The 27,056-nt window shown below is 44.0% G+C and overlaps 1 protein-coding gene across 1 annotated transcript in view; it reads right to left on the bottom strand.

Annotated features, from left to right (window-relative positions):
- LOC117529117 (versican core protein-like) overlaps positions 1-27,056 on the bottom strand; it is a 156,423-nt gene that overhangs the window by 120,460 nt on the left and 8,907 nt on the right. The window contains exons 4-6 of the mRNA XM_034191816.1: positions 15,686-15,860; positions 15,463-15,590; positions 9,573-9,866 (exon numbers count right to left, since the gene is read on the bottom strand). Coding sequence (XP_034047707.1) covers positions 9,573-9,866; positions 15,463-15,590; positions 15,686-15,860 — 597 coding nt within the window. The remainder of the gene's footprint in view (positions 1-9,572; positions 9,867-15,462; positions 15,591-15,685; positions 15,861-27,056) is intronic.

Raw genomic sequence — 27,056 nt, forward strand, 5'->3', positions numbered from 1 at the left:
CTTCGTTGACCGAAAAATAAATCGTGCAAACAATGGAATAGGATTAGAATGGGAATAAACCTGTTGTATCTGATGATTGCGAATGTTCATGCTGGATTACTGTCGCAAATATCCGTTTTACCAACGACGCATTAGCAGAGCTGGTAAAATGGATATTTGCGACCGTAAAATCCAGCAATAATGTCCGCAAATCATCAGACACAACAGGGTTTTTCCATAAATATATCAACAACACACAAGAAATTGTTAAACAAATGTTTAAGGGGGGCTGTTTTCAAGCGCAGATCACATGCTTTGACACCTAGCTGATAGCGGCGGTGGGACATTCAACATAAAACCCCAGTAGCTTACAGTGTTACCTACATCCCCCCCAAAACATGCCAAATTCTACATCGTTCCGTTTTAAACCAGATGCTGCCAAACTAATATCAGTTACACACAAAAAAAGGTTTTCAGGAACAACTGGCATTATCAAGACTGATAACAAACAGTGTTGTGCCAGGAAAATGACAAACATGAAGGTTTGAACGCTGTTAATTCAAAATGCTGCAGCTAGAGTACTGACAGGGACTAGAAGGAGAGAGCATATCTCACCCATATTGGCCTCTCTTCATTGGCTTCCTGTTAATTCTAGAATAGAATTTAAAATTATTCTTCTTATTTATAAGGTTTTGAATAATCAGGTCCCATCTTATCTTAGGGACCTCATAGTACCATATCACCCCAATAGAGCGCTTCACTCTCAGACTGCAGGCTTACTTGTAGTTCCTAGGGTTTGTAAGAGTAGAATAGGAGGCAGAGCCTTCAGCTTTCAGGCTCCTCTCCTCTGGAACCAGCTCCCAATTCGGATCAGGGAGACAGACACCCTCTCTACTTTTAAGATTAGGCTTAAAACTTTCCTTTTTGCTAAAGCTTATAGTTAGGGCTGGATCAGGTGACCCTGAACCATCCCTTAGTTATGCTGCTATAGACTTAGACTGCTGGGGGGTTCCCATGATGCATTGTTTCTTTCTCTTTTTGCTCTGTATGCACCACTCTGCATTTAATCATTAGTGATTGATCTCTGCTCCCCTCCACAGCATGTCTTTTTCCTGGTTCTCTCCCTCAGCCCCAACCAGTCCCAGCAGAAGACTGCCCCTCCCTGAGCCTGGTTCTGCTGGAGGTTTCTTCCTGTTAAAAGGGAGTTTTTCCTTCCCACTGTCGCCAAGTGCTTGCTCACAGGGGGTCGTTTTGACAGTTGGGGTTTTTCTGTAATTATTGTATGGCCTTGCCTTACAATATAAAGCGCCTTGTGGCAACTGTTTGTTGTGATTTGGCGCTATATAAATAAAATTGATTTGATTTGTTAGCTCACAACGGGCTATAGAAGGACATGCTGGAGAACACATTTTTTAAACCACAGGTCACTTGAACCAGATCGAGGCCGGGCCGCTCAGTCAAGCAGCTATCTTTATTTATGGGAAAAACCACGTCTGAGCTGAAGACTTTGTGAACTGCTGGGAGCAGGATCTCATCTGGAGGAACTCTCACGATGAACGGGTTTGTTTCGCTAATGCCTCAATGTGGGATTTTTTTTTTTACGTCCACTCACAGTTATGCACAAATCACAAGGGTTTGTCACACTTTGAAGCTGTCTGCACTGTTCACAAAGGTTTGAATCTCCTGATGGCAGACACCTAACATGAGGAAACAGAAGAGGCGTGCACGTACAATGGCCCTTTGTTTAACGTTGTTAAAGTCTTGGGGAAAAGGCAGCCAGCTTTCAAACTCACTGACATAATGCTTTAATAAATGGATGTAATTGACTCTCTTCCATCCCTCACTGCTGAATGTTAGCAGAACCGCCGCACGGCTCGGGCCAGTTTCCACTCTTCCTCTCGTCCTCTCCGTTCTACGTGCACATTCCATATGCTGATCGGCCTCCAGACTACACTCTCTTTCTCAGACTCCCTTTTTGCAGGACCGGTCCCAGTTGAGCGCTGCTCGTTTCAGCCCCACCGAGGAATGATGTCATGTGTTTGGTGAGCCACGGCCATCTGGCCGTACGGAGGTCCGTCTTCGCAGCGCTGCTGTATGTTAATGCTCTCCTACAACTCCGTCACCACACGGCTACGCTTGGCAGAGCACATTACGCAGCATTCAGGTCCAGAAAAGTATCAATACGTGGCCAGACAGTCGACTGGTTACAATTATATCAACTGTTACGTGTCATACTGCAAGGCTGCATATTTATTTCACGCTGCTTTAACGTTCTGTAAAAGGCTTTGGGTTTTTTTTAATGTTACTTAGCCACTTTGTCCTCCCTTATTCTCACCATCTGCCTTTGGGCAGGGTCCAGCTGTGAAGCATTAGGGATCTGTCCCGTTTCTGCATTATCTGTGTGCATGAGATGGGGTTTTTCCCCTCATAAAAAATGCACCCCGCTATAAAAACGACAATGCGAATATATTCCTCTATGCTCCGGTTTTCAATAGGTTTGTTTTCTGTTGAGTCCTCTCTCATTTGCATTATGTTTCCACTTCTGTGTGCTCTGTTGTGTTTAAACGACTGCAAACTGTGGCTTGATGTCGCTGTAAAACACCTCATTGTTTATGTAGCGAGCTGCCGTTTTCTTGTGATTTCAGTAGTCGGCCCGGAGTTTATAAGAGGTGCAGCACTGATGGAAAACTGATGATGCTGACATGTGGGTAATGAGGTTCAGGGGAAGAAAACAAAAACAAAAACAAAATAAACCCTGATAATAGCAGTTTGATGACTATGCAGTGAAGGATGGGGGGGGTTAAGGTACTGACCAAAGATGTGATAAATCATGAGCAAGGTCTTGCATAAACAAAAGCTGATTCAGGAGTGCTGTTGTGTGCAGAATTTCCATAATTTAAAATCAAAACTAGTGTGTTGACCATGGGGATCCATGGGCTCTAGATTGGGTAGTGTTTATAAAATAGATATCTGACATTTTTCAAGGGTGGTAATAAATTGTGCAGTTTCTATAATGAGTTGGAATAGTTTGCAATTCCAGAATGTTTTTAGAACCTTAGACACTAGACCGCAACAGCTTTTAGAAGAACTCAACCCTTTTATTTCCTGTTAATTACATCATTTTTTTAATGCTAATTTACTGTCTTAATGTATTTATAAATTGTTTAGGTTCATGTTATCATATATATACACATTATTATTATTAGCAGTATTATTATTATTATTTTATGTCTACTTCTATTTTGTCATTTGATTTTTAAATGGACCAGAATGGAAATAAGTGTTTTCTTGTATAATCCATGTATTTTTAACATATTTACAATTATATTATGTACTTACATTGAACTTACTAAATAAAATCGCACAGTCATGCTTTTAATATATAGCTGATTTACTGCCCCCTGCTGGATTGACGCGTGAGTGCAGAATGTAAATATCAGTGTCCATTGTTCAGTGTTGTTAGCTAATAGATATAGCTTTTCTAAAAGTATTAATCCTATCAACGTTCGATTTTGGCGTTGTTCATCCTTGATCTAACCAGCAAATATCAGCTCTCCCCAGTTTGTGCGTGATTAAAATTGCACGCACGCACAGCTGTGTTTTTTCTGCATTCTGCTGCAGGCAGGTGCTTTTAATTTGACAGAGATGGTGACGGAAGACATTAAAAACACTACACATTTCACTCATGGTACCAACATAACACTTAACTCACTCATGGTGACAGCAACATAACACTTATCTAAACTGACGAAACCAATTGAACTACAAAAACAATAAATACCAACAACACTGTTAAACTAATATACCACAATAACAACATTTAAAACCCCAAACTCCCATGGTGCATTGCAGCACAACATCCATTGTTAGCTAAAATTGCTTATTTCTCCAAAAATGTTTGTCCTATCAACTTTCTGTTTTCGCAGTGTTCAAACTTGATCCAAAATACATAAGCATACCAAATGGCAAATGTAAGCTCTCCTCAGTTTTTGTATGATCGAAGCCACACACACACACACACACACACACACACACACACACACACACACACACACACACACACACACACACACACACACACACACACACACACACACACACACACACACACACACACACAGAGGCCACTTGGCTATTATAATATAGATTGTGTATTAAAACAATGACTACAGTTAATTTACACAAGCATGTACATATAAGACCAAAAAAAAAGTATGTGGTGGAAAAGTGGTTAGTGCGCTTGGTTTGTGGAAGGTTCCCAGTTCAAACTCCACCCCTGCCACATTTCTCCATGTAATCTGGAGTTGCATCAGGAAGGGCATTCGGCATAAAACCTCTGCCAATTCAACATGCATATCCACCTCAGATCTGCTGTGATGACCCCGACTGAAAACAAGGGAGCAGCCAAAGGGTCTTACTTTATTGCTTTCAAATACACAGTAACAGTAAAGCTGTCATCATCACATCTGGTGACAGAGTCACTACGAGTCATGTTTTTGTTGTAATGTTCTGGTTTCACTTGTTTTCATTTTGATGTCAGTATTTCCACCATGCCAGTCACCTGACCGCTTGCCAGCAATCACAATGACCTTCAGTGTTTAATCAGTTATTCCCTTCCTCACTGCCACGCGGTTACTGACTTTCTGTCGGTTATTACCGCTGTACACCTGTGGCTCTGCTGGCCAAAGCATAGCAGAGAATAATGAGTAACCTAAGAATGTGGCGGCCTTTTGACAAACTGACTCACGGCCTGGAGATGGCTTTGAACCGTGACAAAATAAAACAAAGAAAATGTCAGGACACAATGCTTTCAATAAACATCAAGAGAAACAGATGGATTTCAGCACAAGGGAAACCTAGTACATGTTTTCTTTTCATATAGATGCTAAGCTAACAAGCTGAAAACTGTTTGAACCCTGAGCTTCTTCTGCACTCAGATTTTTGGTACTGTATGGAACAGTGCCACCCAGTGGTGACATGGAAATGTCTCGCAAACCAACATGCAACAAAAGCCCAACAGAGTTGGGAATACAAAACATGTATGATTCCGACATTTCATTATCAAACCTTTGTGACAAAGAAATATAACTGCCTCGATGTTTTACAGTTTTAACATGAATATTATTACAAAGAACTATAAATAGAACCAACAACCAATCAACATGCATCATGTTGCTGTCATGTTTCAGCATTTGCATGAAACAGACGTCATCTATTTTTGTGCAGACTACCTTGGGGCATAGCAACCATTTGCCTCTTGTGGCAGTAAAATGTCCACTCTGATTGAAAACAAACGGCAGCTGGTCACTTTTCCTCTGTCTCTTGTACCTAACGTAACCAAGGGGTGATGGGGGTCTCAATCACGCTTGACAGCAGAATGCTGTCGGAGTGCCCTCCACTGGACAAACTACATAAGAGAATCACCTTTATTGTCATTGTACACACAACAAAATAATAGCATTTCTAATAGTCAGAGTATTTTTTGTATGGTTTATCTGATAAAAATAAAACCAATACAGATATGTTTGTGAAAGGCTCAGATCAGCCAATATTATCAGCCAACTGACATATCAGTCATGCTCTACACACAATTGGCCTACACCACATCGATGTGCATTGGTGCAGAAGTAAAAGTCATCCTTTACTCTCAAGCTATACTCTCCTGCATTGTCTAGCTGTCAGTAACAAATCTGTTGGTTTGATTTGTCTTTTGTTTTTCGCAATGACACTGGAGGCGTACGCCTTGATGTCTGTGAGACCAAGGCGATCTTCAGACATCTTCAGAATGCCAAATCTAATTTTGATCAAACTTGGACAGAGATGGTTTGAGTTTGGTTCAGATGAGTCAATGATAAAGATTAGGGGGTCAAGAACATATTTCTGGTCTTAAGCTAATAGATGGCAAAATGGCAATTTCTTTTGGAAATTAGTTTATGTATTGAAATGTTAGTGATATGCCTGATCCCACTGGATCTCAGAAGATAAGCAGAGCAGGTCCTGATTAGGACTTGGTTGGGAGACCTCTTAGGAACTGTGTGTTTCTCCATGTAGACCTGGAGATGCATCAGGAAGGGCATCTGGTGTCCAACTTGTACCAAATCCAGATGTGGATCTATAATGGATCTGCTGTGGGACCCTGAACAAACGGGGGTGGCTAAAAGACAAATAACAACATTTAAATGTTGGTGATCTTGATTGTTGAAAAGCACATGTGTTTTTCTACATGCCTGACACTTGACACCTGACACTCTTTCTGACTTTGGAAAAGTTGAGGTATCTTTGTGAGCAGATAACTTTGAAAACTGTCAGCGGACCAATTAGCATCCGATAAATTTAGTTCCAATAACGTTTTAGACCACTAATCATTTTTTTGCGGGCATAGCAAATAAAGCTTAACAGTTAAAAACATTTAGAAATATTTTTAACATCATACAGACCTGCCGTCGTATTACAACCCCTGGCAATAATTATGGAATCACCGGCCTCGGAGGATGTTCATTCAGTTGTTCAATTTTGTAGGAAAAAAGCAGATCACAGACATGACACAAAACTAAAGTCATTTCAAATGGAAACTTTCTGGCTTTAAGAAACACTATAAGAAATCAAGAAAAAAAATTGTGGCAGTCAGTAACGGTTACTTTTTTAGACCAAGCAGAGGGAAAAAAATATGGACTCACTCAATTCTGAGGAATAAATTATGGAATCACCCTGTAAACACGAGAGATGTCAATTGAAACAAAGGAGAGGATTATCAAACTCTTAAAAGAGGGTAAATCATCACGCAATGTTACAAAAGATGTTGGTTGTTCACAGTCAGCTGTGTCTAAACTCTGGACCAAATACAAACAACATGGGAAGGCTGTTAAAGGCAAACATACTGGTAGACCAAGGAAGACATCAAAGCGTCAAGACAGAAAACGTAAAGCAATATGTCTCAAAAATCAAAAATGCACAACAAAACAAATGAGGAACGAATGGGAGGAAACTGGAGTCAACGTCTGTGACCGAACTGTAAGAAACCGCCTAAAGGAAATGGGACTTACATACAGAAAAGCTAAACGAAAGCCATCATTAACACCTAAACAGAAAAAAACAAGGTTACAATGGGCTAAGGAAAAGCAATCGTGGACTGTGGATGACTGGATGAAAGTCATATTCAGTGATGAATCTCAAATCTACATTGGGCAAGGTGATGATGCTGGACCTTTTGTTTGGTGCCGTTCCAATGAGATTTATAAAGATGACTGCCTGAAGAGAACATGTAAATTTCCACAGTCATTGATGATATGGGGCTGCATGTCAGGTAAAGGCACTGGGGAGATGGCTGTCATTACATCATCAATAAATGCACAAGTTTACATTGATATTTTGGACACTTTTCTTATCCCATCAATTGAAAGGATGTTTGGGGATGATGAAATCATTTTTCAAGATGATAATGCATCTTGCCATAGAGCAAAAACTGTGAAAACATTCCTTGCAAAAATACACATAGGGTCAAAGTCATGGCCTGCAAATAGTCCGGATGTTAATCCAATTGAAAATCTTTGGCGGAAGTTGAAGAAAATGGTCCATGACAAGGCTCCAACCTGCAAAGCTGATCTGACAACAGCAATCAGAGAAAGTTGGAGCCAGATTGATGAAGAGTACTGTTTGTCACTCATTAAAGACTGCAAGCTGTTATAAAATACTACTGATGTGTTTTATCATTTTATCTGGATATTCCACTGTTAAAGGAGATTTTTTTAATGAAAGACGTGCGGACGGGTCCGCGCGTCGGGACGCATCTGGATAAAATGCTGAAACCGACTTCTTCTGAAACTTCTCTGTTCTCTCACGACGTCCTGGATCAATAGAGCCTGAAATGTGGAGGTTTTCAACTTGAAACAGGCTGACGATGGCGCCTGAGAGCACTGCGCGACGTCTCGCACCCTGGGAAGTCCTTAAAGCAACAGTATCACCTCAAAATCTCTCATCAGCCGTTAAAATTTTCACTGAAAACCAGCTTAATTTTTCGAACCGTGTCCACTTCGATGTGTCTCACAGGTTTAGAAAAAATTTTGATCAAACAAAGCGCCAGTCTCTCAGCAACTTCTCAGACAAAGGAATTCCGACGAGGGGCTGGACGACTCCTCCCACAAGGAGTGTTCACAGGCGAATGACGTCACCGACAGGCGTGGAAAAACTCACGCATGCACACGAGGGTTCAAGTATGTCTGACGTAAAAACATATGAATGAAATCCATATAGTTTTTGAAAAAAATAAAAAGGACCTATACTTTATTGACAGCCCTCGTATACTGCCAGGTGAGATTTAAAGAGGTCAGTTAACAGTGAGTCTATGAACACACCACCCTGCATACTCACCACTGCGCTTCACGGCTCGGTCTGGTCATTTTCACCCTGCTGCAAAGAAATCGCCCACCATTCGCTTCACAAATAACACAATTTGCAATGTATTTTAATTTTAGTTTACACTGTAGCTGTCTAATCCACATTCAAGCAGAAGCTATTCATTTTAAGAGGCACTGATGAAATGATAACAATGCCATTTGAAATAATAAGCTGTGCACCTCAGCATAGAGCCGCTGTGCGTGGCAGGGAGCCGTTGTGCAGGTTACGGGGCTGTGCTAATGTCCCACTACTCCCTCATGTGCAACTGCTGCACACTACTGTGCACGATCAATGATCTCGCTTCACTCAAAAACAGAAAACAACCTGCACTGCATTTTAATTTTAGCCTTTAATTGTAACTTGGCATCAAAGTAACTGAGCAGCCAAACCACATTCAAGCAGAAATTATTTATTTCAAGAAGAATTAAAGAAATAAAAAGCAAAGCCATCTATAAAATTATAGTAAAAGATGCATATTACCTCTTACCTGCACAAATTACACCTGATTATTCATTTTTATGAATCAATGTGTCACAACGTCATTGAAGTTTCTGAACATTTTCCAAAAACTTCATGATTGGTCACAGCGTTCTGCAGGGTTACTATTACCACAGATTACAAATGAATGACTGGGTATCTGATTGTTTTTGAACAACAAAACTAAATAACTGAGTACCTGAAATCAGCAACGGGAGAGAGGCTTAATAGTAACGGTGAGCCTATCTTGCACTATTTAGCCACCATAAGCAATTAAAGTTTGAGCGACCTTGATTGATATTGTCAAGGTCAAATGTTCCAGCCTATTTTGAAAGTCCACATGTGACTTCCTATTCACGGCGAATGGTCGTGCATCTTTCACCTCTGATTATTCGCCTCTGACAATTCAGTTCATTTTATTTAGAAAACATCAAATCACAACATCAGTCACCTCAAGGTGCTTCACACGGGTAAATAGTTTGACCTTGAACTGTGACCCACTTTTGAGTCCTGAACCTGAAAAGTAAACATGTTTATCTGTGGGTGAGACTTGATGAAGCCAAAAGATTTTGTTAAACTTAACGAATGCAAAAGATTTCGTTAAAATTTGTGAATTAGTTTTTGAGATTTTTTTGGTAAACTGTCACACGGGTAAAAACAATAAGTCCTCAGAGGAGTGGCGGCGGCCTGACGTTAAAGATGCACCGGCGTTTCAGTCTTACCCTTGAAGCAGTAAGCGCCGTGCCTGTCGGTTGGGTCTGGAAATCCCGTCAGGTTTTCATACTTGTAGAGCGTGCGGACACCCAGCAGGCCCCCTCCACACTGAGGCCTGGGGACGGTGACGGGGTAGCGGACACTGCCATCAGAAAGCCAGCCGTAGTTGCAGTGGTTCAGTCCTGCCCTCCAGGAGGCGTACAGCTGACCCGGTGACGCCAGCTCGGCGTCGTTCTTCTCGCACTCTTCTCTCGCTTGCTGTAAGGTGAGCTTGCCTGTGATCGGCGGATAGAAGACCTCACCTCCAAACAAAACACACACAAAGTTAAACATTTAATGAATGATGATTTACAACTTTTCTTGCTTCTAACGCCTTAAGACTTGAGTGCACATTGATGAGCAGTTCAACCACAGACGTGTGTTCTCCCCAAAACAGAAAGATTTTAAAAAAAGGGGGAGAAAAAAAACCTTTAGTGAAAATTAAGTAAAAAGACAAGACTAGGAACAGATCTGAAAATAGATTTTTTTGTAGCATGTTTCCTTTTGCAACAAGTGTCATGAAACTTGTGACATTTATGACCTCCAAGTTGGTAACGACGGGAAAATTCAGCATAAATGATGACAGTGACAATTTATTTTCACTCTGCTGCTCTGAGCAGAGATGACCTGAAGCCCCCCCCATACGGATGTCATCATGTAGCATCATAAATCATTACAGATTGCATTAATTGATTCAGCATCCATCAACCTTCATTTATGAGGTTTTATGTTGCTCAGAGTCGAAGGGAAACTTGAAACCAGCCGTTAATAAAAACTGAAAAAGTGATTTTTCCAAACAACAAAAATATAAACAATGAATAAAACCCTCTATTTTCATAAAACATTTCATATGGCAATGCGTATCAAAAGCCACAGGACGTGAAGCCTTGCACTGAATCTGAAAATATTATATATATACTCAACAAAAATATAAACGCAACACTTTTGGTTTTGCTCCCATTTTGTATGAGATGAACTCAAAGATCTAAAACTTTTTCCACATACACAATATCACCATTTCCCTCAAATATTGTTCACAAACCAGTCTAAATCTGTGATAGTGAGCACTTCTCCTTTGCTGAGATAATCCATCCCACCTCACAGGTGTGCCATATCAGGATGCTGATTAGACACCATGATTAGTGCACAGGTGTGCCTTAGACTGCCCACAATAAAAGGCCACTCTGAAAGGTGCAGTTTTGTTTTATTGGGGGGGGATACCAGTCAGTATCTGGTGTGACCACCATTTGCCTCATGCAGTGCAACACATCTCCTTCGCATAGAGTTGATCAGGTTGTCAATTGTGGCCTGTGGAATGTTGGTCCACTCCTCTTCAATGGCTGTGCGAAGTTGCTGGATATTGGCAGGAACTGGTACACGCTGTCGTATACGCCGGTCCACAGCATCCCAAACATGCTCAATGGGTGACATGTCCGGTGAGTATGCCGGCCATGCAAGAACTGGGACATTTTCAGTTTCCAAGAATTGTGTACAGATCCTTGCAACATGGGGCCGTGCATTATCCTGCTGCAACATGAGGTGATGTTCTTGGATGTATGGCACAACAATGGGCCTCAGGATCTCGTCACGGTATCTCTGTGCATTCAAAATGCCATCAATAAAATGCACCTGTGTTCTTCATCCATAACAGACGCCTGCCCATACCATAACCCCACCGCCACCATGGGCCACTCGATCCACAACATTGACATCAGAAAACCGCTCACCCACACGACGCCACACACGCTGTCTGGCCATCTGCCCTGGACAGTGTGAACCGGGATTCATCCGTGAAGAGAACACCTCTCCAACGTGCCAAACGCCAGCAAATGTGAGCATTTGCCCACTCAAGTCGGTTACGACAACGAACTGGAGTCAGGTCGAGACCCCGATGAGGACGACGAGCATGCAGATGAGCTTCCCTGAGGCGGTTTCTGACAGTTTGTGCAGAAATTCTTTGGTTATGCAAACCGATTGTTTCAGCAGCTGTCCGAGTGGCTGGTCTCAGACGATCTTGGAGGTGAACATGCTGGATGTGGAGGTCCTGGGCTGGTGTGGTTACACGTGGTCTGCGGTTGTGAGGCTGGTTGGATGTACTGCCAAATTCTCTGAAGCGCCTTTGGAGACGGCTTATGGTACAGAAATGAACATTCAATACACGAGCAACAGCTCTGGTTGACATTCCTGCTGTCAGCATGCCAACTGCACGCTCCCTCAAATCTTGTGACATCTGTGGCATTGTGCTGTGTGATAAAACTGCACCTTTCAGAGTGGCCTTTTATTGTGGACAGTCTAAGGCACACCTGTGCACTAATCATGGTGTCTAATCAGCATCCTGATATGGCACACCTGTGAGGTGGGATGGATTATCTCAGCAAAGGAGAAGTGCTCACTATCACAGATTTAGACTGGTTTGTGAACAATATTTGAGGGAAATGGTGATATTGTGTATGTGGAAAAAGTTTTAGATCTTTGAGTTCATCTCATACAAAATGGGAGCAAAACCAAAAGTGTTGCGTTTATATTTTTGTTGAGTGTATGTATATATATTTATATATATATATATATATATATATATGAGGTCTGTTAGAAAAGTATCCGACCTTTTTATTTTTTTCAAAAACCATATGGATTTGAATCACGTGTGATTGCACCAGCCAAGCTTTAACCTTTGTGCGCATGCGTGAGTTTTTTCACGCCTGTCGGTTGCGTCATTCGCCTGTGAGCAGGCTTTGTGTGAGCACTGGTCCACCCTCTCGTCATTTTTTTTATTGCGAATAAATGTCTGAACGATTTGGAGCTTTGCTGCATCAATTTTTTTCCAGAAACTGTGCGAGACCTCCAGGTGGACACCGTTCGGAAAATTAATATGGCTTTCAGGGATGATTTTGTGGGGATTACACAGATTAAGGAGTGTTACTGCTGCTTTAAGGACGGCCCACAGCGTCTGAGAGCGCGCCGCGCTCCGAGCGCCGATGGACAGGCTCACACCCCGCTGAAACAACCAGATCATTTCCAACGTGAAGGCTTTGTTGATCCGGGATGTCATCTGACTTTCACAAAAAGGCAGGAGACGTGGACATCAGCACTTTTTCGGCACATTCCACTGTTACAGGAGTTTTTTTCATGGAAAGAAAAGCGGAGGATTGCGCCACTGTGCCGTTCATGGCGCGGGACAAAACCACCTCCGTGTTGGTCTCACAGGACAGTTTTCAGGTGGCTTTCAGACGGCTTCTGGTTGCTTTTCAGTCGTGTGATTATCCGAGAAATTGAGCATGAGCTGGACATGCCCCAACATGTCCTGTGAGGCTTCATCACGGTGTTGCTTTGCGCCATGCGGCTCCACCGCGACGCGCGGAACTCCTCCGCACGTCTGTCTCAATGTGCCGAAAAAGTGCTGATGTCCATGTCTTTTCACAATTCCTGTGGTAGTCAGACGACATAGCGGATCAAGACAGCGTCCAGTTTAGAAATGAACGGCACATTCCACTGTTACAGGAGTTTTTGTCATGGAAAGAGGAGCGGAGTTCCGCGCGTCGCGGTGGAGCCGCATGGCGCAAAGCAATGCCGTGATGAAGCCTCACAGGATATGTTGGGGCATGTCCAGCTCATGCTCAATTTCTCGGATAATCACACGACTGAAAAGCAACCGGCAGCCGTCTGAAATCCACCTGAAAGCCGTCCTGTGAGACCAACACGGAGGTGGTTTTGTGCCGCGTAATGAACGGCTCTGTGGCGCGTCCCTCTGCTTTTCTTTCCATGAAAAAAAACTCCTGTAACAGTAGAATGTGCCGTTCATTTCTAAACTGGACACTGTCTTGATCCGGTATGTCATCTGACTAGCACAGGAATTGTGGAATACGTGGACTTCAGAACTTTTTCGGCACATTGAGACAGACGTGCGGAGGAGTTCCACACGTCGCGGTGGAGCCGCATGATGCAAAGCAACACCGTGATGAAGCCTCACAGGACATGTTCTGGCATGTCCAGCTCATCCACAATTTCTCGGTTAGTCACACGACTGAAAACCCACCAACAGCCATCTGAAAGCCATCTCAAAGCCGTCCTGTGAGACCAACACGGAGGTGGTTTTGTCCCGCGCCATGAACGGCATGGTGCCGCAATCCTCCGCTTTTCTTTCCATGAAAAAAACTCCTGTAACAGTGGAATGTGCCGAAAAAGTGCTGATGTCCACGTCTCCTGCCTTTTTGTGAAAGTCAGACGACGTCCTGGATCAACAAAGCCTTCACATTGGAAATGATCTGGTTGTTTCAGTGGGGTGTGAGCCTGTCGATCGGCGAATGGCGCTCGGAGCACGGCGCACTCTCAGACGCTGTGGGCCGTCCTTAAAGCGGCAGTAACACTCCTTAATCTGTTTAATCCCCACAAAATCGTCCCTGAAAGCCATATTAATTTTCCTGGAGGTCTCTCACAGTTTCTGGAAAAAAATTGATGCAGCAAAGCTCCAAATCGTTCAGACATTTATTCGCAATAAAAAATGACGAGAGGGTGGACCAGTGCTCACACAAAGCCTGCTCACAGGCGAATGACGCAACCGACAGGAGTGAAAAAAATCACGCATGCGCACGAAGGTTCGAGCTTGTCTGACGCAATCACACGTGATTCAAATCCATATAGTTTTTGAAAAAAATAAGAAGTCGGAAACTTTTCTAACAGACCTCATATATATATATATATATATATATATATATATATATATATATATATATATATATATATATACGTGTGTGTGTGTGTGTGTGTGTGTGTGTGTGTGTGTTTGTGTAGAGAAAAAAATTTTCAAGCTGAAGGCTGTAATTACCAAAATTGCATAAGTTTTAGTTCCTATGTAATGAATCTAAAATGTATAAACTTTCTGAAATAAATTACCAATAACATAAAACATTTCCCCGATATTCCAATTGTTGAGATGCTGCACGCACAAACCCACCCACCCACACACACACACACACACCCACACACAGTATTTTAGAATAGGTCAAGTATAGGAGTATAGGTCAAATTTAATTGAATTCAAGAAAAAAACACTCACTCACTTATTCATTTTCATCTGCTTATCTGGGATTGGGTCAAGGGGCAAAACAAAAAAAAAAAAGTAAAAATCTAGCAATCCTGTTATTTAATTTAATTGAATTAGCTTATAATGCGCCAAATCACAGCAAAAGCCGTCTCAAAGCGCCTTACATAAAACAAGTCAACATAAAATTCAATAAATAATTAAAAATGAATAAAAAAAATTCAAATACATAAATAAAAACAAAAGTAAAAGAATAAAACAAATAAAAATAAAAACTATCCAAAGGAAAGAGAATAAAAATAGGTTTTGAGTCTTGACTTAAAAATGTCCACAGACTCAGACTGCCTCACGGTCGCAGGAAGACTGTTCCAATACGAAAAGGCTCTTTGACCTGCTGACATTCAATATGTTAAGGATTTGTAAATGTTTGTGCACACTGAAATGTTCCCTGCCATTACCAGGTCAAGCCGGTGGGTCGACAAGAAACTCCAACAAAAAAAAACAAAAAAAAAACAAAACCTGCTGCAAGTTCAGCTGTGAGATTTTGGGTTGTGATTGGTGTATATTCCATAGACTGTCTCCTGGTTGCTTAAGGAACTAAGAAGGTTGAGAACCCACACATTTGTGAAATGGAAGATCATACAAGCAAAAATAAGAAAAGAAACAAAATCCTGACCGGCATACTGCAATCTTCAACCTGACCACTAGGTGACACTAAATCCTACATGCTGTACTTTAATTTCTACCTGGGCACCTAAGTTACCCGTTATTCATATTATCATTAAGCCTTTCTAACCAAAACAGTAAAGCCATGTATTTACCATTCAGTTTATCGACGTAGCAGTACACATCGTATTTCTCTGTGGCGTCACGAACGCCGTATGATCTCACTCCAGGCCTGCTGTGGAGATTACCCATGCAACCAGGTCGGGGCACTGTGATTGGGTATCTGCAATGACAAAACATGAGCATAGAGAACTTTATAGAGTTGACTAATGCACAACAAACCCGGTGTGTAAATCGGCAGACACGTCATTAACACACCTGACCGTCTGGTCGAACAGCCAGCCGGCGTCACACTGGTCAAAGCCGTCTTCAAAAGCAGCACTCAGCTGTTCGGGTGTAGCGATGGTGCCACCTACAGCCGAGCACGTTTCAACAGCTTGTGGGAAATCGAGGGTGTAGCGGCTTGTGTTGGTCCGGTAGTGGAACACCACACCTTGTGAAAATTCAAGAAGGAACAGAAGCCATCAATAAGAAGGTTCTTCAGATTGTAAATGACACAAGATGACTTTCAAGCTCATTTCAAGCAACATGCAACTTTAAAACCACAAATATGAACATATGTGCTGCTAAACAATCAGAAAATAACAGTTCATTTCTCTGATTCAGTAGAATTCTGTATCAAAATGGTTTACTGTAAGTGTCGTCTCCTATTACTGATTTTAGACCCCGATTCCTATCCAGATATTAAAATTGATTAAATCATGCCTGATTTTTGTTTAAACCGTAACCAAAATTCATACGTAATTGCCGTTCTTACAATTACCTGCTATTTATATCCGATTACACACAAGTTCCAGTCCATGACTTTTTGTGTGCAAAATATTTGTTTTTTTTCCCCTCTATTGTGTTTTTCCCACACTTTTCCAAAAAGCTGAATGTCGTCATTAAAATCTCAAAATGGTCTTCAGTTGAAGAGCGCGACATGCTTTTCATGGATTTCATGTTGTGGAGGAACATCAGAAGGAGGTGTCTGCAGGACCTGATTACTACATATTTTACCTGCTTGTCCACTTTCACCTATTTTAACACCATTTTAACCCCAATCTGTACCAATTATTCACTGTTGTTGTATCATGATTTATCCGGATCTCATGAATTGTTTAAACTTTTCCTGACTGTTCACAATTTTCTACAACACGACTTCTACCACTGATTTCAGACCCAAATTGGGTGTCTAACTTTTAATATACAAGGTGGTCATTCTAACTGAGATAAAAAAGGATGGTCTTTAAAATGGCCATCTATCTCGTTGTGGCAGATAAATGGGTATTTTTGGAATATGTGGCTGGACTGGTTGTCTGCCTGGGTGGTTGCTATCCAAGACCAAAGGTGGCTCCCTAATGTTGTGGATGCGGCAACTCATGACACCAGCACATGCTCCCAGACTTGACCTGACTTGAAATCATAGGCGATTGGGAATCAAAAATCGATAATGGGAGACAGGTTTGACTCTCCATCACCCCATTCCCTCCATAATTGGTTCAAACACCTCTCAGACATTTTATTTTGTGGCTGAATTCACAAATAATTCTTCCATCAGGGCTATGTGAAGGTGTGACCATGTTATTATGTCTGCCAAGGAAGTAATAACATCTGAATCTGTCTGTCTGTTAGCAGGATTACATCAAAACTACTATACGGATTGTGACAGAATTTGCACCACAGATAGATATTAGGCCATGGAAGACTCCACTGAATTTTAGAGGAGATCTGGATGCAGATTCTGGATCAGGATTTCACTTTATATAGGCTTTGAAGGATTATGTCAAAACTACTTCACGGATTCTCACCAAATTTGCACCACAAATCGATATTAGGGCATGGAAGACTCTACTGAATTTTGGAGGAGATCCAGACCTGGATTCTGGATCCGGATTTCAGTTTATGTAGGTTTTGAAGGATTACATCAAAACTACTCCATGGATTCTCACCACATTTGCTCCACAGATAGATGAAGACTCCACTGAATTTGCGAGGAGATCCAGATCCGGATTGGTGGATGTCAGAAATCTTAGCTTGCTCTTGCTTGATTTGTAAAACGTAATGGCTATGACACAATCAGAAATTAACAGTTTACTTTTTTTGATTTAGTACGTTTGTGTACAGAAACCGGGTCTCTGTCGTTGACAGCTGCACCAACTCCTAATTTCCCATCATCTATCCACTAACCGTGCAGCAGGTGGAAGGTCAATGGGATGTTACAAAAGCAAAACAAAACTGTTTTTTGATTAACGTGGGACATCAAAGTTCATCAGACTTTAATCACTTTGTTCTTATTAATCTGCCTTTTTCAATATGGAGACGTGCGGAGACATACGGTATTTATCGCGACACCGGAGGGGCTGCACACATTATCCATCCATCTATTTACTCACCACGTTTGAGACAATACACTCCTCAGCTTTTCTAAAGACAAATGACTATCAGGGTGCAGTGTCCAAGCTCAGTCATCAGGAGCATCTTTGTCTGGAGGTATCGAACCACGCCCCACCCCAAATCAGTGTTAATGTCTGGGACACAGCTGTCAAATATTCTTCCACATCGCACTGCAGCTGTGTCACTGTGTGAACTTTGTGTGAAGATGAAACATGCAGCTGTGGAGCAACAGTGACTTTATCAGAGAATTGTCTCCACCGTATAGACAGAGTGATTAACGTCAGAGCTGCAGCCAAAGGCCTGAAGGTTTTCACGCACGCCACAGAGGAAATAGTCTGACCTCGTGTGCAAATCAGCCACAACTAACGGCCAGTCATTTACATAATCACCAACTGACAATCAGAATTCTCACTTTTACCCTCTTGTTATGGCACCATGGGCCCTATCTGTCACTGGCTCCATAAAAAAGTGTTTTTACACTATAGTGAATTATCATGACAATCACACCAAAAACAAACAAACAAAATCCAGCTGAGATAAAACAAAACTGACAATAGGAAGAAAAAGAAATCAAAATCTTGCTACAGATAGTATTGTTTAGCTTTTGTTTTTTGTGAGATGCGCTCAGTACATTTAGTAAGGGCAGGTGCGGTATCTGGCGTTCGAGAGATGAAACTTCAGTCAGTGGGTCCGTCTGCTCCATTTTGTTACATTTTACTCCCATTTCGTTATTATCAGTCCCAATTTCCTCCCATTTAGCCAAACAAACTTCATAAATGTACTTAAACAAATCATATTTGGAGTCTGTCTGCTCCATTTTGCTATGTTTAACCCCCGTTTCGTTATTATCAGTCCCCATTTTGCCGCATTTTGCTTAAAAATAATTAAATTACAGTAATGAATTGAATCATATTTAATCATATTTGGAGTCAGTCTGTGTTTGTCCGCTCCATTTTGTTATGTTTGACCCCTGTTTTATTATTATCAGTCCCCATTTCGATCCATTTTGCTTAAAAATAATTGAATTAAACTAATTAACTGAATCACATTTAACCATATTTGGAGTCAGTCTGGGTCCGTCTGCTCCATTTCGTTACATTTTACCCCCATTTCCTGATTATTGGGCTCCATTTCGCTCCATTTTGTATTTTAGTATAGCTACAAATGCAGAGGGTGACCTACAAATATTCCTTGATTTGCATAACTTCCGCTTTTGTCTAAAGCTCATGTACACGCACACGCAGACGCTGTTAAAATGTAAATATTGTTTTTGATTGATTGATTAATAGAGGAGTTTCACTGAACATGTACAAACTGTATATAAGACAACAGGATCTTAACAATTAATTAAACAACTGCAAATTATAAAGACCATAAGGCTCATACGGCCGAGGGTATTTTAGCATTGCATTATATTTTCTCTTTACAATTCAGGATGGTTAAATAATACAGCCAGATGATCTAGTTTGATCAGTTTTGACCGGTCTTATTGTTGACCAAGTTTGGACATCATGTGACATTTTTGGCTGATACATTGACCTGTTACACCTGTCACAACCAGGTATCCTGATCTACTAGCCAGTGATTCTGAATCTACAACCCCTGGCAAAAATTATGGAATCACCGGCCTCGGAGGATGTTCATTCTGTTGTTTAATTTTGTAGAAAAAAAGCAGATCACAGACATGACACAAAACTAAAGTCATTTCAAATGGGAACATTCTGGCTTTAAAAAACACTATAAGAAATCAAGAAAAAAAGATTATGGCAGTCAGTAACGGTTACTTTTTTAGACCAAGCAGAGGGAAAAAATATGGACTCACTCAATTCTGAGGAATAAATTATGGAATCACCCTGTAAATTTCCATCCCCAAAACTAACACCTGCATCAAATCACATCTGCTCGTTGACATTGACCCTATGTCATGAAATTGACCCTATGTGTCTCTTTGCAAGGAATGTTTTCACAGTTTTTGCTCTATGGCAAGATGCATTATCTTCTTGAAAAATGATTTCATCATCCTCAAACATCAGAAAAGTGTCCAAAATATCAACGTAAACTTGTGCATTTATTGATGATGTAATGACAGCCATCTCCCCAGTGCCTTTACCTGACATGCAGCCCCATATAATCAATGACTGTGGAAATTTACATGTTCTCTTCAGGCAGTCATTTTTATAAATCTCATTGGAACGGCACCAAACAAAAGTTCCAGCATCATCACCTTGCCCAATGCAGATTCGAGATTCATCACTGAATATGACTTTCATCCAGTCATCCACAGTCCACGATTGCTTTTCTTTAGCCCATTGTAACCTTGTTTTTTTTCCTGTTTAGGTGTTAATGATGGCTTTCGTTTAGCTTTTCTGTATGTAAATCCCATTTCCTTTAGGTGGTTTCTTACAGTTCGGTCACAGACGTTGACTCCAGTTTCCTCCCATTCGTTCCTCATTTGTTTTGTTGTGCATTTTTGATTTTTGAGACATACTGCTTTAAGTTTTCTGTCTTGACGCTTTGATGTCTTCCTTGGTCTACCAGTATGTTTGCCTTTAACAACCTTCCCATGTTGTTTGTATTTGGTCCAGAGTTTAGACACAGCTGACTGTGAACAACCAACATCTTTTGCAACATTGCGTGATGATTTACCCTCTTTTAAGAGTTTGATAATCCTCTCCTTTGTTTCAATTGACATCTCTCGTGTTGGAGCCATGATTCATGTCAGTCCACTTGGTGCAACAGCTCTCCAAGGTGTGATCACTCCTTTTTAGATGCAGACTAACAAGCAGATGTGATTTGATGCAGGTGTTAGTTTTGGGGATGAAAATTTACAGGGTGATTCCATAATTTATTCCTCAGAATTGAGTGATTCCATATTTTTTTCCTCTGCTTGGTCTAAAAAAGTAACTGTTACTGACTGCCACAATCTTTTTTTCTTGATTTCTTATAGTGTTTCTTAAAGCCAGAAAATTGCCATTTGAAATTACTTTAGTTTTGTGTCATGTCTGTGATCTGCTTTTTTTCTACAAAATTAAACAACTGAGTGAACATCCTCCGAGGCCGGTGATTCCATAATTTTTGCCAGGGGTTGTAGGTCAAGACTGGCAAGCAGCAGCTTGCACTTCCATAACCAGCAGCATTCATAATAGGTGCTTTTAAAATCAGTCAATCAATATTTGAACATTACCCAATAACTGTATTGGGCAGGGGTGGTGGCCAAGTGGTTGGTTGCAGTGTGGAAGGTTCCTGGTTCAAACCCCACTTGTGCCACATTTCTCCATGTAATGTGGAGTTGTGTGAGGAAGGGTATCCAGTGTAAAACTTGTGCCAAATCAACATGCAGATCCTCATTGGATCTGCTGTGGTGACCCCAAGTGTAAAAACAAGGGAGCTGCCGAAGGGTCTTACTTTTTTACCCAATACCTATATTGATTAAAAGTTTAGCACATCATGTCTTCTATATCAACATGTGACACAGTAAATAAGATGCTGACATTCGTAGTTTTGGAATTGTCATGTCTGAAAGAACGTGGATACACTCACTCACTCACTGGCATGCAGTAGTGTTCAGAATAATAGTAGTGCTATGTGACTAAAAAGATGAAGTATATGTATTATGTGTATGTATAAGTTTGAGTATATTTCTTATTGTTACATGGGAAACAAGGTACCAGTAGATTCAGGAGATTCTCACAAATCCAACAAGACCAAGCATTCATGATATGCACACTCTTAAGGCTATGAAATTGGTCTATTACTAAAAAAAGTAGAAAAGGGGCTGTTTACAATAATAGTAGTGTGGCATTCAGTCAGTGAGTTTGTCAATTTTGTGGAACAAACAGGTGTGAATCAGGTGTCCCCTATTTAAGGATGAAGCCAGCACCTGTTGAACATGCTTTTCTCTTTGAAAGCCTGAGGAAAATGGGACGTTCAAGACATTGTTCAGAAGAACAGCGTAGTTTGATTAAAAAGTTGATTGGAGAGGGGAAAACATACGCAGATGCAAAAAAATTATAGGCTGTTCATCTACAATGATCTCCAATGCTTTAAAATGGACAAAAAAACAGAGACACGTGGAAGAAAACGGAAAACAACCATCAAAATGGATAGAAGAATAACCAGAATGGCAAAGGCTCACCCATTGATCAGCTCCAGGATGATCAAAGACAGTCTGGAGTTACCTGTAAGTGCTGTGACAGTTAGAAGACGCCTGTGTGAAGCTAATTTATTTGCAAGAATCTCCCGCAAAATCCCTCTGTTAAATAAAAGACATGTGCAGAAGAGGTTACAATCTGCCAAAGAACACATCAACTGGCCTAAAGAGAAATGGAGGAATATTTTGAGGACTGATGAGAGTAAAATTGTTCTTTTTGGGTCCAATGGCCGCAGAGAGTTTGTGAGACGACCCCCAAAGTCTGAATTCAAGCCACAGTTCACAATGAAGACAGTGAAGCATGGTGGTGGAAGCATCATGATATGGGCATGTTTCTCCTACTATGGTGTTGGGCCTATATATCGCATACCAGGTATCATGGATCAGTTTGGATATGTCAAAATACTTGAAGAGGTCATGTTGCCTTATGCTGAAGAGGACATGCCCTTGAAATGGGTGTTTCTGTTGTGAAAGTGTAGGAACACGGACCCACAACAGGGGCGCAAATGAACGGACAATGGAGGAAGTCAAATAACAATACTTTACTGTTGTGAAGAAGCACAACCAACACGGCGAATTACAATTATGGACACGTAGTCAATTCACAAAAAATGTGTCACGTGGGCAGGCTCGAAGATAAGAGACGTCCGTCCAAAGTAGAACCGGAACCACACGATTTCCTCCGCCACCGAACCCCGGGAATACTGGAGCCGCCAAGTCCCGAACACCCAGGTGGCCACTGCCTCCGCTTGTCGGATCTGGTACTGCTGGCGAGGAGCAACACGTATGGTGGGAAAACCACCTCCACCTCTCGTCGAAAAAAGAAACGGAATATCCAACTCACACAAGCAACAGATATTCTTTATCGAAAACACAGTCAGCTGAGAAATTACCTCCTTGGTAGAGCGATATCTCGGCAAAGAGGTGGAGATGTCGTCCTGCTGATATACCACTGTTGATCAGATGATTGGTGACAGCTGTTGTAGGTGATAAGTGACAGCTGTCACCCCGGCTGCTCCTGTGAGGCGGCAGCGCCCTCTGGTGCCTGGAGCCCGCACTCCAGACAGGGCACCCTCTGGTGGTGGTGGGCCAGCAGTACCTCCTCTTCAGTGGCCCACACAACAGGACCCCCCCCCTCAACGGGCGCCTCCTGGCGCCCGACCAGGCTTGTCCGGGTGGCGGCGGTAGAAATCGGCCAGGAGGGCCGGGTCCAGGATGAAGCTCCTCTTCACCCAGGAGCGTTCTTCGGGTCTGTACCCCTCCCAGTCCACCAAATACTGGAAGCCCCGGCCCATCCTACGGACATCCAAGAGCCGGCGCACAGTCCAAGCCGGCTCGCCATCGATGATCCGGGCAGGAGGCGGCACCGGACCCGGAGCACAGAGGGGTGAGGTGTGATGTGGCTTTATCCGGGATACATGGAAAACAGGATGGATCCGCAGTGAGGCCGGAAGCTGAAGCCTCACTGCGGCTGGACTGATGACCTTAAGGATTTTGAAGGGGCCGATGTAACGGTCCTGTAGTTTGGGGGAGTCCACTTTGAGGGGAATGTCCTTTGTGGACAACCACACCTCCTGCCCTGGCCGATACGCAGGGGCCGGGGTCCGCCGACGGTCTGCATGGGCTTTTGCCCTCGTCCGGGCCTTTAGCAAAGCAGAACGGGCGGCGCGCCACACCCGACGGCACTTCCGCAGGTGGGCCTGGACCGAGGGCACACCGACCTCTCCCTCAACCACTGGAAACAACGGGGGCTGATACCCCAGACACACCTCAAAAGGGGAGAGGCCGGTGGCTGAAGACACCTGGCTGTTATGGGCATACTCGATCCAGGCCAAATGGGTACTCCAGGCTGCCGGGTGTGCGGCCGTTACGCAGCGCAAGGCCTGTTCCACCTCCTGATTTACCCGTTCTGCTTGCCCGTTGGTCTGAGGATGATACCCGGATGAGAGACTCACCGTGGCCCCCAGTTCCCGGCAGAAGCTCCTCCAGACTTGCGAGGAGAACTGGGGACCGCGATCGGAGACGATGTCTGTTGGAATCCCATGCAGCCGGACGACGTGGTGGACCAGGAGGTCCGCTGTCTCCTGGGCAGTCGGGAGCTTTGGGAGGGCCACGAAGTGGGCCGCCTTGGAGAATCGGTCCACTATCGTGAGGATGGTGGTGTTGCCCTGGGACGGTGGGAGGCCCGTGACAAAATCCAGGCCGATGTGGGACCAGGGGCGATGAGGCACGGGTAGCGGCTGGAGCAGTCCCGAAGCCCTGTGATGATCCGCCTTGCCCCTGGCACAGGTGGTGCAGGCCTGGATATAATCCCGGACGTCGGCCTCTAGGGACGCCCACCAGAAGCGCTGCCGAACAACTGCCACGGTTCTTCGCACCCCTGGATGACAGGAGAGCTTGGAGCCGTGACAGAAGTCCAGGACTGCAGCCCTTGCTTCTGGTGGGACGTAGAGTCTGTTCTTCGGCCCAGTTCCGGGGTCCGGGCTTCGTGCCAGGGCCTCCCGGATGGTTCTCTCCACGTCCCAGGTGAGGGTGGCCACGATAGTAGACTCCGGGATGATAGGTTCCGGTGGATCCGACAACTCCGCTTTGACTTCATCTTCATGTACCCGGGACAAGGCATCCGATCTTTGGTTTTTGGTCCCGGGACGGTAGGTGATCCGGAAGTCAAAACGGCCGAAAAACAGTGACCAGCGGGCTTGCCTGGGGTTCAGCCGCTTGGCGGTCCTGATATACTCCAGGTTCCGGTGGTCAGTGAAAACCGCGAATGGCACGGACGTTCCCTCCAACAGATGTCTCCACTCTTCAAGAGCCTCTTTCACCGCAAGGAGTTCTCGATTGCCGATGTCATAGTTCCGTTCGGCCGGGGTCAACCTGCGGGAAAAATAGGCACACGGGTGAAGGACCTTATCGGTCTTCCCGCTCTGGGAAAGCACGGCTCCTATCCCTGAGGCCGAGGCGTCCACTTCAACCACTAACTGGCGACTAGGATCGGGCTGCACCAGAACGGGTGCAGACGAGAAGCGCCGTTTCAACTCCTTGAACGCGGCATCGCAACGATCCGACCAGGTGAAGGGGACTTTTGGTGAGGTCAGGGCTGTCAGGGGGCTAACTACCTGACTGTAGCCCTTAATGAACCTCCTGTAGAAATTCGCAAAGCCGAGGAACTGTTGCAGCTTCCTACGGCTGGTGGGTTGGGGTCAGTCTCTCACCGCCGCGACCTTGGCCGGATCAGGAGCGACGGAGTTAGGGGAGACGATAAACCCCAGGAAGGACAAAGAAGTGCGGTGGAACTCGCACTTCTCGCCCTTCACAAACAGCCGGTTCTCCAACAACCGCTGCAGGACCTGACGTACATGCCGGACATGAGTCTCAGGATCCGGAGAAAAGATGAGTATATCGTCCAGATATACGAAGACGAATCGGTGCAGGAAATCCCGCAAGACATCATTAACCAATGCTTGGAACGTTGCGGGGGCGTTTGTAAGACCGAACGGCATGACCAGGTACTCAAAATGACCTAAGGGGGTATTAAATGCCGTCTTCCACTCGTCTCCCTTCCGGATCCGAACCAGGTGATACGCATTTCTAAGATCCAGCTTGGTGAACATTTGGGCTCCATGCAGGGGCGTGAACACTGAATCTAACAAGGGCAATGGGTATCGGTTACGAACCGTGATTTCGTTCAGCCCCCTGTAATCAATGCATGGACGTAGTCCGCCATCCTTTTTCCCCACAAAAAAGAAACCTGCACCCATCGGGGAGGTGGAATTCCGGATCAACCCGGCAGCTAGAGAGTCCCGGATGTAGGTCTCCACTGATTCGCGCTCAGGTCGTGAGAGGTTGTACAGCCTGCTGGACGGGAACTCAATGCCTGGAACCAAATCAATGGCACAATCGTACGGGCGGTGCGGGGGAAGGGTGAGCGCCAGATCCTTGCTGAACACGTCCACAAGGTCGTGGTACTCCACCGGCACTGTCCCGAGATTGGGCGGGACTCTGACCTCCTCCTTAGCCTGGGAACTGGGAGGAACCGAGGAACCTAAACATACCCGATGGCAGGTCTCGCTCCACTGAACCACTACCCCGGACGGCCAATCGATCCGGGGATTGTGTTTTAACATCCAGGGGAACCCTAGAATCACGCGGGAGGTGGCAGGAGTCACAAAAAACTCGATCTCCTCCCGGTGGTTCCCTGACACCACCAGAGTTACTGGAGGTGTCTTATGTGTGATTAAAGGGAGTAGGGAGCCATCTAGTGCCCGTACTTGCACAGGTGAAGTAAGTGCCACCAGAGGGAGCCCTGCCTCCCTGGCCCATTTGCTGTCTAGCAAATTCCCTTCAGAGCCCGTGTCCACCAGTGCTGGGGCCTGAAGGGTAAAATCCTCATAAAGGATTGTAACCGGGAGTCGTGTGGCAATATGGGTGTGTCCCACGTGAATGTCTTGGCCCACCCCTAGCCCAGTTTCTAGGGGCGATGCGGAAGTCGACTGCATAAGCAGCTGCGCTCCAGCGCCCCTGTCTCATTGACAGCAGCACGGCTGAAGTGGTCTCTCCTCTATTTGGGTGATCGAACACTGTTCTGAACTCCCTCACAAACCCATCATGTCTGAAGGAGCCGTGAATTTTGCTCCCAGAGCGCTGTAGCCCAAGCGCGTGCCTCACCGCGAAGCAGAGTTATAACATAAGCTATCTTGCTAGCATCAGTCGCGTACATGACGGGACGTTGTGCGAAGACGAGCGAACACTGCATAAGAAAGTCCGCGCACGTCTCCACACAACCTCCGTACGGCTCTGGAGGGCTTATGTATGCTTCAGGGGAAGGTGGGAGGGGTCGTTGAACGACCTGTGGAATGTCAACGTTGCGCACAGGATCGACAGGAGGGAGAGCCGCAGCAGCGGCCACACAGTCAGCTGAGAAATTACCTCCTTGGTAGAGCGATATCTCGGCAAAGAGGTGGAGATGTCGTCCTGCTGATATACCACTGTTGATCAGATGATTGGTGACAGCTGTTGTAGGTGATAAGTGACAGCTGTCACCCCGGCTGCTCCTGTGAGGCAGCAGCGCCCTCTGGTGCCTGGAGCCCGCACTCCAGACAGGGC

This window comes from Thalassophryne amazonica, chromosome 17 (assembly GCF_902500255.1).
Source record: "Thalassophryne amazonica chromosome 17, fThaAma1.1, whole genome shotgun sequence".
Taxonomy (NCBI): domain Eukaryota; kingdom Metazoa; phylum Chordata; class Actinopteri; order Batrachoidiformes; family Batrachoididae; genus Thalassophryne; species Thalassophryne amazonica.